The sequence below is a fragment of the Haliaeetus leucocephalus genome, unplaced genomic scaffold (genome assembly GCF_000737465.1).
Source record: "Haliaeetus leucocephalus isolate CR32 unplaced genomic scaffold, Haliaeetus_leucocephalus-4.0 Scaffold495, whole genome shotgun sequence".
Lineage (NCBI taxonomy): Eukaryota > Metazoa > Chordata > Aves > Accipitriformes > Accipitridae > Haliaeetus > Haliaeetus leucocephalus.
The window spans coordinates 7,224,253-7,238,368 of NW_010972931.1; the positions used below are offsets into that span (position 1 = coordinate 7,224,253).

The 14,116-nt window shown below is 39.7% G+C and overlaps 1 protein-coding gene across 1 annotated transcript; it reads left to right on the forward strand.

Annotated features, from left to right (window-relative positions):
* The first annotated feature begins 2,050 nt into the window (after nucleotides 1–2,050).
* Nucleotides 2,051–13,593, forward strand: CHST10 (carbohydrate sulfotransferase 10). The gene is made up of 5 exons (XM_010575724.1): nucleotides 2,051–2,263; nucleotides 4,444–4,541; nucleotides 7,238–7,472; nucleotides 10,106–10,211; nucleotides 12,103–13,593. Exons 1-5 carry the CDS (start codon nucleotides 2,101–2,103, stop codon nucleotides 12,638–12,640), a joined length of 1,140 nt encoding a protein of 379 aa, XP_010574026.1. The 5' UTR covers nucleotides 2,051–2,100; the 3' UTR covers nucleotides 12,641–13,593.
* Nucleotides 13,594–14,116: the final 523 nt, after the last annotated feature.

Below are 14,116 nucleotides of genomic sequence, written 5' to 3' on the forward strand. Positions count from 1 at the left end.
CAGAGGCCAAACTGAAAAATGTTGCACTGAGAAGACAAAAACAGGCCTGAACACTGCCATCCTGGCTAAAAATTATGAATTATTTTTTTTTTAATTGGAGATATTCTGTTCTTTTCCTTCTCCCACCCATTTCACATACATTCTTAGGGTCCCAAATCTGTTTTGAACTGCTTGTCTGCTTGCACAGGCTTTTCACATACCCTGAAGATGTTTCACTTCTGTCAGCTACAGTGAGAACCCTTCCTGGAAACATTTGCATCGCTGGAAGGCAAAAGCTAGTTGGAAAAGTGAATAGCACCTGTAGCGGTAGTACTGATGTCGCAGGTGGACATGCTGAAACATCAAAACTAGGCTCACTTCTATTATTGAAGCTTTCTGGGAACGAAACAGGTGGAATACTGGTATATGACCGAAAAACTTAATACAAAGTTTGCTTAGAAGCATTAACTAGCATGTTTTTAACATCTTAGCTGGGAATGAGGGCACCTCTCTTATTCCCTGGCAATTCACTCAAGTGGCTGTATAGAAAGTGTGATCACAAACCATGCAGATGTGACTCTGATTAAAGTTGCATGTGGCTACTTTAGGACTGAGTTTGATCCTGTTGCTAGTTGCATGGGTGTTTTTCATTTTTGTTCTTCCTAAGGCTACAAGCATAAACATCACAGGATTGTTGAGAAGATCTCATTGTATGAGATTTTTGTGTTAGAACCTCTTTGGTTAAGTGTTCTGAAGTTGTGTTGTATGTGTCCTCGAAAGGAAGCATTTGCTTATGTTTGAACTTTCCAGCACCTGAGTTCAGGCTCTCAGGTATCTTATTTCTTCAGCAACAACTGAGACAATGGTGCTTTATTTTTGCAGGATAAATATTCAAGCCTGAGGAGTCTCAGGTTTTGGTAGGTAGGCAGTGACGTTTGCTCTTAGGGTTTTGTTGGGTTTTTTTTTAAGTTATGAAGACTTAAATTTTGCAATGGAGCTTTCACAGATATTTGGTGTCAGCCCCAGTGTTTCCCTGGGTACATTGCCCATCAGAAGTTGGAAATTCAGCAAAAGTTTTATCTTAAAATTTTACATTTCTCTTAATGGCTGGGGACTTAAATCTTTTTTGTAGTTGGTTTCCTTATATTGCATCTTAAATTTTAACCATAAAAAATAATTTATGAGGATTACAGTTTCTAAAATCAAGCTAAGAAGTGCTCAGAGCACTCCAGCAAACTTAAAAACTGCAAGGTAGGGCAGACACCATGTGTTCGTAATACTGTGCAATATCCTCATCCTCACTCTGCTTGGATTCAGTCAGTACCTGTGGTTTCTTTGCGCATTAAATCTGCAGTTTCAGGTGTTTGGGTAACTCTTCCTGCACTCCTGTGGAAGCCCTGTCTTTAAGACTTACCTGCAGGGATGCAGCTACATCCCTGTAGCAGTAGGCACTGCTGCAAGGACACCCTTTTTACTATTTATGTGGATAGTGCTTAGCATGGTGGAAATAAAAAAATCTTCCAGAACCTATGGTTGATATTTTGCTGGCAATAAAAGTGACAAGATAAAAAGAGACATTAATATATTTAAATATTTTGTCAGGTTAAGCTTAGTGTTCTGGCTCGGTAGCTTCCAGCTTGATTCATGTAGGCTGGGCAGGGGAGGAGTCCATGTTACATTTCATGAACTGACTTGGGATAACTAAGAATACTCTTAATGTTACAGCTTGGTTGATCTGCTGATGAGCTACCGCCAAGGGGGAGCTTTCTTCATTCTCCCTTCCTTTCTTACAATGAGCTGTCTCGCAAAGTTAAACTGAAAAATAAACTACACTTTAAAAAAATTGGGGGTTTTGCTGGTCTGTCCCCCTAAGCAGTCAGACAGTGCTATTGCCAGCACAAGGAGGGGACTGGGATTGTGTACATGGGGGTGAAGGAGTGAAGCCTCCTTTGATAGCAGCCGGCAGTTCCATTGCCTCAGCCTTAACATTGGTTAAAAACCCAGCCAAAAGGACAAAAAGTAAGAAGTGAAAACTACTATGTTTTATGACACACATACATATTAGAGTTTTGTCATTTTGGCTATGGAAAGTATTTTTCTAAACTGGAACAAAAATAATTAATGTGTCAATCTTTCCTCTTTCAAACAGGAAGCAACAACTTTATATGGCTCATGCCTGACAACATGCACCACCAGTGGCTGCTGCTAGCTGCATGCTTTTGGGTGATATTCATGTTCATGGTTGCTAGCAAATTTATCACATTGACTTTTAAAGACCCAGATGGTAAGTTCAACTTTAATGTTTGATGTGAAACAGAAAATTGAATAGTGCTTCACACAAATACTCTTTCTGTGCAAAGTAGTTCTTGGCATGTTTTCACTTCTTCAGTAGGATTGAGAATAGAACAACTAAGTTTCTAGAAGCGATAGTGCTGATAGTCAGTTTCCACTTTTCTTGGTAGAAGTCTGCAAAACTAACATCATGTCTTGTTTTTGGTGGTTAAGAACAGAGGGGATCATGTTTGGCACTACTGTCTTGTGAGGCCAGCTTTTTCAAAGACACTCAGTTTTAGTACCTTGATCTACTAGGAGTAGAAGTCACGTGCAGAACAACAGCACAATTACGTGTTTAAAGACAAAGGAGATTCACAAGGAATCGAAGAGTTCATTTCACATGACACTAGTTTCTGTCCTCTTGTGACTGCTTGTCATGTGGCTACAGTATTATGTAAAACTTGTGCAAAGTTTTATTTCATCTGCAATGCACTTAGCTTAGCCACCTCTGCCCTGCTTCTTGCATTCAGTTTTATCCTCTGCTGTTTGACTGACAAACAGCTTATAGGCTTTTGCTTAGCTTAAGTAGCCCAGATGGTATTAAGCTGATGAGGAATTTAAGCCATTTGATGACACCAGACAGCATGTTACAGTTTTCCTTCTGCTGAGGAGCTACTGTTACAAAGCCATCCTACAGAGAGTTTAGGGTGAAGGTGATGTCATGACTTGCAGTCCCAAGAGATCTGTATTTCTGCATCTTCCTAAGATATGGAAGAAATGTGTAACTTCTGAAGTGCTGACATCGCTAGTGCCATTTGTTTCAGTGGCTCCGTAATGGGTTAAAATATTAAGTAGCATACCTCTGTGTGGAGATTTATTGAGCAAGTCTTACAGATGAGAACTGTAGGCTAACTTAGCTCTCCCCAGCCCCAGCTGTTCTTGAGCCCTAGTACATCTGCAAATAAACTGGCCTTATGTTAGGTAGTTAAATCTTCCAGTATTTCATCCTATGCCAACTATTGTTTCCCAGTTCAGGTGTTCTTTTAGTGGTTCTTTCCATCAGAATTTGTCAGGAGGATTAAAATGTAGTTTAAAAAAAATTACTACAGTACACCCTTTGCATTTACTTGCTTTTTATTTTCTTGGATTGCCAATTTTTATCTTTTTTTTTGTTGTTGTTGTTGTTGTCTATGCTGAATCTTCCTTCCCATTTGAATAATTCTCCAAGCAGAAGATTGTATAATTTCTTAAGCTCCAGTCCTGCAAAGGCATGACTGTGGTTAAGTGTATGTCTGTGTTGGAGGTAACCAGTGTTTGTACTGGGACTAATGAAGGGAAGTAATTCGAATATAGCAACAGAATTTTGGAGAAAGTCTGAACAGGATAGTCAATTCTGGAGAAACTCTTCTAGACTTAATAAAATATGGCATGTCAGAAATTTTCCTTATTTGGATGTGTGTATTTAGCAGCTAGAACAAAACCAGCAGATGCTCAATGAATGCATTTTCTTTTGTTTAAGCCTTTTACTCATGTCTTGGGTGCATGAGTAATAGGAACTTCTTAATGAGAAGGAGCAAGTTTTTGTCCATCATGAAAGGCCATCAGTCCAGTAATAAAGGAAGAATGGATCTTGTATTTATTGCTGGTTAGAGGTGTTTATTTAGAGTATCAAAGAAATAAAAGGTGGTCCTTAATGACACTTTTCTTCTGGTAATGTCTAAGAGTTTACAATAGAAGAAACCTATCTACTAATATGAGGGGAGGGAGAAACTTGATAGATTAAGTTTTTTATTTGACATGCTTTGGGAAGTTTATCGAAAAATAAAAATCTCCTACTGTCAAGTCCATATATTTATACTCAATTGTCTACCGATTGTGATATTTGGATTTATGATTTCTATGTCTCTTTGCACAGTTTGTTTAAAAAAAGACCAAAATAAAAGATAATGGTCATGTTTCTTTGATAAAACTCAACTGAAGTTGCATCCAAAATTCCCATAGAGTACATCCTTTAAAATATTCATAGTCTGTCTCATGTCTTGTCTAGTACCTTCCCATTTGGAAAGCAATCCTAATGTTTTGTAACCTTAATACAGAAAGTGATGTTCAGTTTGTTGTGTTAGTTGTAAAGCAGAAATAGTTGCCTTCCCCCCACCTTCTGTAATGCTCTTATCTCTATTCCTTCTTTAGGCTATGGTGCCAAGCAAGAGCCATTGATACTGACAGCTGTGACAAAAGTGGAGGAGGTACATGTGCCAGAGGAAAAACATTGGCCTGAAGAATTCCAGGTGCATACTGTTGAGATAAGGGTTACATGTATTAAAGAGGGGTAGAAAATAGGAGATTAACTAAGGGCTTCCTGTTGTTAAAAGGAATTGCTAGACAGGAATTATTTATTCAGACTGTTCTATTTAGATAGAGCCAACAGAATACATTTTAGCTTCACAAAGCTAGTTTGTTATGGTAACCTGCTGTCTTGTTTCATCTGAATGATTCAACTTAATGTGTTTCCATTTCTAGGAGAAAATTGTTACAGTACTCCTTTATCAAGTCAGGACAGTCATTTTTGCTAGCCTTTTTAATATAATGACCCAGTTTTGGATTACTTGTATTCTTCCCTGCCATAGCCATCAGGTTCGTGATTCTTGAGGACAAGCCTGTGTCTTGTCTAGTCTCTTAGTTCTCTGCCCAATCTCTCTAATTCTTTTTTTCAGTCTCCATTTCTTTTTCATGTTTTGTGTTCTTTGTGCTTCGCATCTCAGCATTTTTCCAAAGTAGAACATGAACACAATAGTATTCAATACCAGTTGATCCTTTAGATGCATAGTTCTCTGCTTTCAGCAATAAAGCACAACAAATGTGGTACTTGCAAATTTGCAAGGAAACTCTGAAAAATCCCTTACGCAAATATAAATTTGAGACTAGATGCACAGTGGGCTAAGGCCAATTTTTTTTCCATTGGTTACATAAGTCATCTTATGTTTAGAGTATTTTTGTGATGCAGCATGGAAGGTAGGTTTCTGTATAAACATGATACTTTTTATTTTCGGATGTAAAAACCTGAAATTTAAGTTATCCTCAAAATACTTGGGAGAAACACTTTGTTCAGTGGAAGGCTGGCAGATCTGTGTAACGAGTTTTAATATCTTCCTTTACTTGTATGGAAGAGGATAATAAGGTTTCTGGATCTAAAACTATTCCCTCTTGACTTCCTGACAGTATGAAATGCAGAACAATAATATTAATGCTGGTTGCATGCAAAAGGAATTGTTTTGACAGATAAACAATCTGTCAGGCTGTTCGGATTACATTCTGACTAGGGAATATTGGAGAAGAGTAACAAGCAGAAAAAGTAGAATGTTTTGTTTTGTTTTTGTTTTTTTTTTCCTTACGGAGGATTGAGACAAAAAGTAAAATCATTCCCTTTTCATGTGTAGCTTGGATGCTGTACCTAAAAATTATAGAATGACAGAATGGTTTGGGTTGGAAGGGACCTTTGAAGATCATCTAGTTCCAAGCCCTCTGCCATGGGCAGGGACATCTTTTACTAGATCAGGTTGCTCAAAGCCCCATCCAGCCTGGCCTTGAACACTTCCAGGGATGGGGCATCCACAGCTTCTCTGGGCAACCTCTTCCAGTGTCTCACCACCCTCATAGGAAAATATTTCTTCCTTCTATCTTACCTAAACCTACCCTCTTTCAGTTTAAAACCATTACCCCTTGTCTTGTCACTACAGGCCCTGGTAAAAAGTCTCTGTCTTTCTTATAAACCCCCTGTAAGCATTGAAAGGCCAGAAACAGGTCTCCCTGGAGGCCTTCTCTTCTCCAGGCTGAAGAACCCGAACTTGCTCAGTCTGTCTTCATAGGAGAGGTGTTCCATCCCTCTGATCATTTTTGTGTCCCTCCTCTGGACCTGCTCCAACAGGTCCATGTCTCTCCTGTGCTGAGGACCCCAGAGCTGGACGCAGTACTGCAGGTGAGGTCTCACCAGAGCAGAGTAGAAGGGGAGAATCCCCTCCCTTGACCTGCTGGCCACACTGCTTGTGATGCAGCCCAGGATACAGTTGGCTTTCTGGGCTGTGACTGCACATTGCCAGCACATATCCAATTTTTTCCTCCACCAGTATCCCCAAGTCCTTCTCTGCAGGGCTGCTCTCAATCAGTATGTCCCCTAGTCCGTATTGATATTGGGGCTTGCCAGCTGTGTAAATCATTTAGTGGAAGGAGGAAGATTTGTCAGTAGAAATTTAAAATTTCCCATCACCTGTTAATCAGACAAGCTCCTTTTTCCTCTCTCCCCACTAATCCTGAGGCGGAGGTGGTTGTGGTTCCTGTCTTAGTCTTGGAAAAATGAGACATAACAAGCAGTTCATCCATTTTTGGGGAGAGGAGTCCTGCCTACTTCTCTTATTTGCCACAGTAAGCACTGATGCTCATTGTGTAAATTTTTGTCCGCTTAATTTTGTTGCAGCTTGGGAAATGAAAACACTGAATGCCTAGAGGTGCTAGAAAGCAACACAGAACTTCTATCCTAAATTATTCCTTCCCAGCCAGATGGGTCAGCATCCCTAAGCCCCATCTTCTTGGAGATTAAAGCTTAATTTCTGTTGAAATTTCTGTCCCAACCCCTCACAAGCTTTCTTACTGGCTGTTGAAGTTTTGTGGGAGTTCCAGTATTTGGTCAAGGCATGTTTTATCCACACAGATAAGACCCTGCTGCTCTGCAGTGGACTTAAATTGTTGTATGGAAAAGCTCTTACTACTGTCTACTACTACGTAATGACTTGAGAGTCGAACCAAGGTGTACAGCAGCAGCATGGGAAGGAAACTCTGCTACTCCTTTAGTTAATACATAGCAATGCTTTAATTGTGAATTTGGGAGTCATTAGGATGCACAGTTTGGGGATTTTTATACTTTAGAATTTGATCTGAAAACTAAATTCTTGCACTTTTTTTTTTTCTTTCCCCTCTGCATTTCATAAAGCCAACTGGAAAAGCTTTTTCTGGAAATCTGATCCGCCAACCCCTCGTTCACATGGAAAGACTTGAGCTTCTCAGGAATGTCTGCAGAGACGCTGCATTGAGAAATCTCTCTCACACTGCAGTTTCCAAATTCGTCTTGGACCGAATATTTGTGTGTGACAAGCACAAGATCCTGTTTTGTCAGACGCCAAAAGTGGGCAACACTCAGTGGAAAAAAGTCTTGATCGTTTTAAATGGTATCTACTCTGCTGTGGGTGCGTGGGTTTCTTTGAGGAGGAGGAGGAAAGAACAGAATTGGTCCAACTGGAACAACACAAAAATGGATTCTTTTTGCTTTTCTGTGCACTGATACTTAATTTCAGCCTTTCGTTCTTCACAGTTGCTCCTAGTCCTTTCAAAACATCCCTTTTAAAGAAAATACACCTGTTCTTTCTGTGAAAATAAATACTTATTACTTAGCTTAAAAGTGATTTGAGTTATGAAAGAGTACCCGTATGCATGTGATAGGTAGATTTGTTATCTTTGAAGGGGTGGCACTAATTTATAGAATTTGAAACAAGTAAATTACAAGGTATCACAATTCCCTAAGAAACAATAATATAAAATTTCTGACTTGGGGACACTGACTTTTAACTAGCATTTTTTAGCCATGAAGGAGGCTAGTTAAAACTTGGCAGCTGCTATTGGTCTGTACTGCTGAATCTTGTGTATGTGCTATCAGTGAGCCATCATAGCAGTTACGAAGATTTCTGAGGTGCTTAAGGCAATAGTTTGGTCAACAAAGGTATAAAAGACTAAAAGAAGGAGTAAAGGGACTAATGCGTTTGAAAAACGATCTGCAAGGTGAGCGTTGCCTGTGGATATGTAGCTTACCATCCTCTTCTAGTAACCTGGTATGCCAATAAAAATAACTCATTTCCTTAACGTTTTCTACTGTACCTGTGCACATAAACTTAACGTGATCGTATTTAACGTAACACACCCGTGTTTGACAGGAGACAGTCTTGCCTGTCTGTGAACCAGGGCTGTGAATTTGCTACATATAGGCAGGTCAGTTGAGGTCCTTCTGTGGTTTTGCAGGTAGCATAGCTCACCAAGATGTGGGCAAAACCTGAACGTTGTAAACCCAGCTTTCTTGTTAGAAGCACCCTGCGAACACCCAGCTCTGCACTTGTGTTTTTATGTTTTCTTTACTTTGTGTGAACTAGTTTGCACACCCAGAAGGAAACAGTCACAAACTGGCAAAGGAACTGTGTCCCTCAGCAAAGCTTTTGTAGCAAGGAGTATGTCTTTAAAAACTTTAGTATTAGTTTCAACTCTGATATACAGATGGGAGCTGAAAATCTAGCAAAGATACGCACGCACATAGGTATGGGCATGTGTCTTAAATACCTGTGAAAGCCACACTCCAAGAAAGTACTAAATATGAAACTGTATGAGTGCATTAGAAGTACCTGCTCTTATCAGAATTTAACAGAGATAACATGCAAAGAATAGTTCAGGACAGGCAGGGATGTATTGGCTGCATTGAGTGGAGGATAACTCATGTCTTAACCAGCAAGGAGCTTTTCACCTTGAGCTTCTAGTTCTAGCATGTTGGATAATGATAGAAAATTGTTTCCACATAAACACTGGTCTCTTCTGCCTTGAGCTGCCAGTGTACTAGTTATCTGCTGCTGAAGACTACCAGTGCAGGTGACCTAACTTTCTCCTCTTTGGGTAGTTTCAGCAGGCAGGACTGATAATTGAGGGGGAATACTTTACATACCTAAGTGGTATTTGGAGGTTCAAGATGGAGAAATGCAGCTGTGGTACTGTGGGGGAGTTAACTCTGCTGTTGCTTGTACTGAATCTCTGCTCTGGATGAATGCAAAGTTTCAGTTTCTGAGGCTGTCTAGTCTGACATCTGTTGTCCACATGTAATTCACTCAGAGTACCGAAATATATAATTAGAAAACTGAAATTAATAAAATACACCACCACCAAAAAAAAAAAAAAAATAGAAAACTGAGAAGCTGAGTGGTGTGGACTATTCACTGCAGTTCTGGAACAGAGAAGGCTGTAGAGGCTTTCACCTAAAGAGCTTGTTTTGTATCCCCTGTTCTTGTTGCAGGTCGGTACTCTGAAATGCTGTTGTTGTGTGAAGGCTTACTCCTAAAGCCCAAGGGGTCCACATGAGATATTTCTGAAGGTCAAAAAAACTTCCAGGATCAGGATCTTAAAATAAATGCGTCAGAATTTAGTGACATTGTTTTTCTTGTCAGCCTATGTGCTTGCAGAAATTAATATTTGGAGACTTTTTATGTTAATTTTAGTGCTTTTTAGTCTGTGTAGTATGGTATGATTGGAATTTTTGTTTCAGCACAGCACAGTTGTGAAAAGAACTTCATGGATCCTGACAGCAAAGTGCTTTTGTGTTGAAGCAGTTCCAAAAGCAGCCTACAGCATTTATTTTTCGTTGCTGGTAGAAACTCAGCCAAAAACCTGGTTCCTTCTTTGGAGTTAATCCTCAAAGTCTTCCTCCATTTGTATGTGTGGGCAGAGGGAAAGAGAATGGGGACACTGAGGTGGGGAGTTACAGGCTTAGACATAATTGCTGATGAAATTTGCGTAATGTGCTTTTCTGAGAGTTTTGAAGCCATTTGGTCTTGGACCTTGATGTCGCATACCCTAAAGAATTTTAACAGTTTTCAACAGTCAGAATCTCTCATCATTTAACAGTTTTAAACATAGTAACTGTAAATGCTAAAAATACAGAAAAGAGAAAGATAAAACAAAAAGCTGTCAGCAAAAGGCACACATGCTTCCTTGTACTCACTTTTTTTCCCTTGAAAGATTCACTTGCTCTCTCTCTTTTTGATTTGTCTAGGAGCATTTTCTTCCATAGAAGAGATCCCAGAAAATATTGTACATGATCATGAGAAGAATGGCCTTCCAAGGTTGTCCTCCTTCAGTGACTCTGAAATTAAAAAACGGTAAGAAGTGGCTTCCCAGGGGTGTGGGAGGGGTTTGGAGTCAGTGGTGTTAGGAGGAATCAAGACTACAGCTGAAGTCCACATCTGGAATTGAGGACAAGGGGATTTCTGCTCCACCACTTATATTATGGCATTATTCTGTTATCCTCACAGACTTTGCTGTGACTATACCTTCCTACTGGCTTTGAAGGAGAACGCCAGTGTAATTGGTGGTAGGTGAGCCAGCCAGCTCCCTCTGGATGTAGGGTTTGTGTAGTTCAGTGCATACCTAGTTGTCACATAGCTGACCTTCAGAAGGGAAGTTTTGTTGGAAGGTCCACCCTGATGCCTTGTAGAGTAAATCTTGCTGCCTACACATCACTGCAGGCAGATTTACTTATTGGGATTGAACTGAATAGGTTTAAAATGTTAGTGCTCCTTAGCCTGAGAGAATTGTCCATTCAGCTAAACCACTTTATCTTCCTGTTTGGGTTCTTCTTAGAGCAGAAAAAGTACTTCTCTGCAGTAGAGCCTTCTAAATTACTTTGGCTAGATTTTTGCCTGGGTCTGCTCTCATCCCTACTAGAGCCTATGCCATATATAATCCCTGTAAGGGGTGGCAGCATGGGGAGAACAGGACGTAAGATGACAGTGGACACTTGTAAGCTTGCATGGGTTTTGTGTGTATTAAGTCATTCTGAAGAGTCAGCCCATTATACATGTGGTGTCAGCTATGAGTAGAGGTCAGTCCAAGGTTTGGTGCATTCAGTGGTACAAATACAAATTTGTTACAGCTGTGCCTGTGGAAGTGGGGTCACTTGATTGTGTTGATAGTTGTGTGTGAGAAAATACTGTCACCATGTTCTTGAGAACGTGGATCTGTTCTGCCTCCCTGTGAACAGCCCTGCATAGAAAGTGACTGTTCACCTGGGGGGTAAGCCACAGCTAGGGTATTTAAAATTGAATGCTGTTATGATTTGGGTTGTTGCAGTCAGCCCACCACAGAAGTTGTGCTGGAGATGCATAGCATGGATTTGGTTGGGAATTCGGAAATAAAATATCAGAGAGTTTAGGTGGAGAGAGAGAGAGGGATGGTGTGGATCTGTTGATGTAGTTTGCTGACCCATAGCCCTGCCTGGTTAGGAGTAAGTCAAGAGAACCTGAAGACTGATCCAAGTGCCTCTTGATGCTGGAAAGAGTCCATCCCCTTATTTCAGTGAGGGTTGCGCTCCAGATTTCCTTTCTCAACTATTTACTGGAATAAACTTTGTTTTCAATTTGCTCCTCCTACAGATAATCTCTGACTGCAGAATATTACAGCTTGGTGGTATCACAACAAAATATGAACTTCTGTTGAAAACTGTGGTCTCAGGAAAATAATGTTCTTGGCCATTACTGAAAGCATGACAAAACATCAAATGAAATACCAGAATTATTTTTTTTTTTACTTAAGCAGTGATTTGTCTAGCTACCTGCCAGTGAAAAATGCATCCCTCTCTGCATTTAGCTGCACCAAACCACTTTTTCCATGTCGTTGTGCATTTTGCTTCTTGAGCTTAATCACATGGCATTAAAAAAATCTTTGACTTGGAGCTTTCAGCATCTTTTCAGCATCTTTCGTCTCCTGTTTATATGTATTGAGATAAACTAAGCTCCTCCAGTTTGAATAAAATGTGAAAACTAGGATGAACTATTTCCACTTTGTACTGTATACAAAAACTATTAGTAAAAAAGACAGAAATTGTGTTTCTAGTTCTATTGATTATAATATTGGTAGACTATGCAAGTGGTGTAAGATTCATATTGCTGTGTCTGTGGTCTGTTTATGTACATTTTGTAAGTCTTTGCTAAAAATACTTTAAACATTTTCCTTAATTATTTAATTTCTTTTTTTTTTCTTTCCCCTGTTTAGACTGAATTTATACTTCAAGTTTTTTATTGTTAGAGATCCATTTGAAAGACTTATTTCTGCATTTAAAGACAAGTTTGTGCACAATCCTCGATTTGAACCTTGGTACCGGCATGAAATTGCTCCTGGCATCATTCGTAAATACAGGAAGAATCGCACAGAGACCAAAGGGCTGCAGTTTGAGGATTTTGTGCGCTATCTGGGTGACCCTAATCACCGATGGCTGGATGTTCAGTTTGGTGACCACATCATTCATTGGGTAACGTATGTGGAACTTTGTGCCCCCTGTGAAATCACGTATAGTGTGATTGGACACCATGAAACCCTGGAGGATGATGCTCCGTATATCTTGAAAGCAGCCGGCATAGACCATCTGGTATCGTACCCCACGATTCCACCAGGCATAACAGTGTACAACAAAACAAAAGTAGAGCGGTATTTTTCAGGAGTTAGCAAGAGAGACATAAGACGTCTCTACGCACGGTTTGAAGGTGATTTTAAACTCTTTGGTTATCGGGAGCCAGATTTCTTGCTTAACTGACACCTAGGATAAGCTCTGAAGAATGTGTCATGGATGAATCTAAACCTGCGTGAATACCAGCTGCAACACTGACAGAGCTGAGAATGACCATTTGTTTTCTAGCTTTTTGATGTTGCTCCATTTTTCAGTGAAATATTTGTCATATGAACAAGTAGGGGCTTATAGTTGTTGTTTACTGACCATGTTTTCAGTATGTGACATTGCAATCTGTTAGGAATGAAGTGTCAATCTGAAATACAGAATTCCCCTTCTCCCCTCTTCCTTCCAGGGAAAATGAGGGAGAACGAATCGGCTGTGATCTTCCCCTCCTTCTCCCAGACATAGTGCCATTTTTTTAAATGTTGTAAAGTATTTATAAAAATGGCAATTTCACTGTAGGTTAACTCTGACACATGGGTGAACTTGATGATTCATGCTCATGAGAAAGGCATGTAGTCTCCCATGAGCTTTGAAAATGAGAGGCCCGTGCAGGACTAAAAATTGATTAAATGCTTGACAAATAAAATCATCTAAGTTCTGTCATGTGGCTGCTATAATAACAGTAATGCTGATCTAATCCCATTCTTGTTTGTCACAAAATGAACCTAATTAGACAGAAGCTTTAGAGGTGTTAAAAAAGGCACTGGTTCCAGAGCCCAGTTGTCTTTGTATTTTTGTCAAGTGTTTACTGTACTTACTACTGATCTATTGAGCCTCATAATTCTACTTTGGATTTTCAAGATATTATTTAACTCCTGGCTGTGTAAGTTATCTGAAAACACCGGATGCAAATGGAGCATAGAAGAAATATGAAACTGCCAGGGAAACTTTAAGGAAAGTTAATTTAAAATGAAGTATTAGTTTTATTTGTGGGAGCACATATAGAAACCACGGGATGCTCTCACACAATTTAACTTGTTTTGTCTTCTAACAGTTAAGATTAATAAAGAAGCCACAAAGGCGGGATATCATATAAAAGAGCTGCTAGAGTTACTTGGGTTAATGATCTACCTTTTTCTTATATCCAGCCTTGCTCAATATTCAGTACCTCAGAGAACAGAAAACTTATCCCCCTCTGAAAATTTATCTCCCTGTTGCTAAAGGAGACAGGATGAATCCCTGATTTTTCCAGTGATTCACTGCTCTGGTGTCCCGACTCAAAAATGCCCAACATTTATGTTACTGATGGGGTGAGTTGGCTACTTGCCATGAGTCTGAACGTTACTTAAATTTGTGTACCCATTTTATGCATTAAAAAAAGAAAAACAGAACTGAACGGATGCAGCCATCATATTTGCCTGTGCTTGCATTGTGTCTAATAAAGAGCAGTCTCTTGTTTGAGTTCACCAGCAATAAAAATCAGTGCGCTGCCACCTCATCCTGCGGACCATAGGAGAGAGAGACCACGTATCTAAAATACAGGAATTGCTCTGTCACAGTGAGCATGTGAACTGTATTTTTTAAATCTTAGTCCCAAAAGATTAATTTTCAGATCAG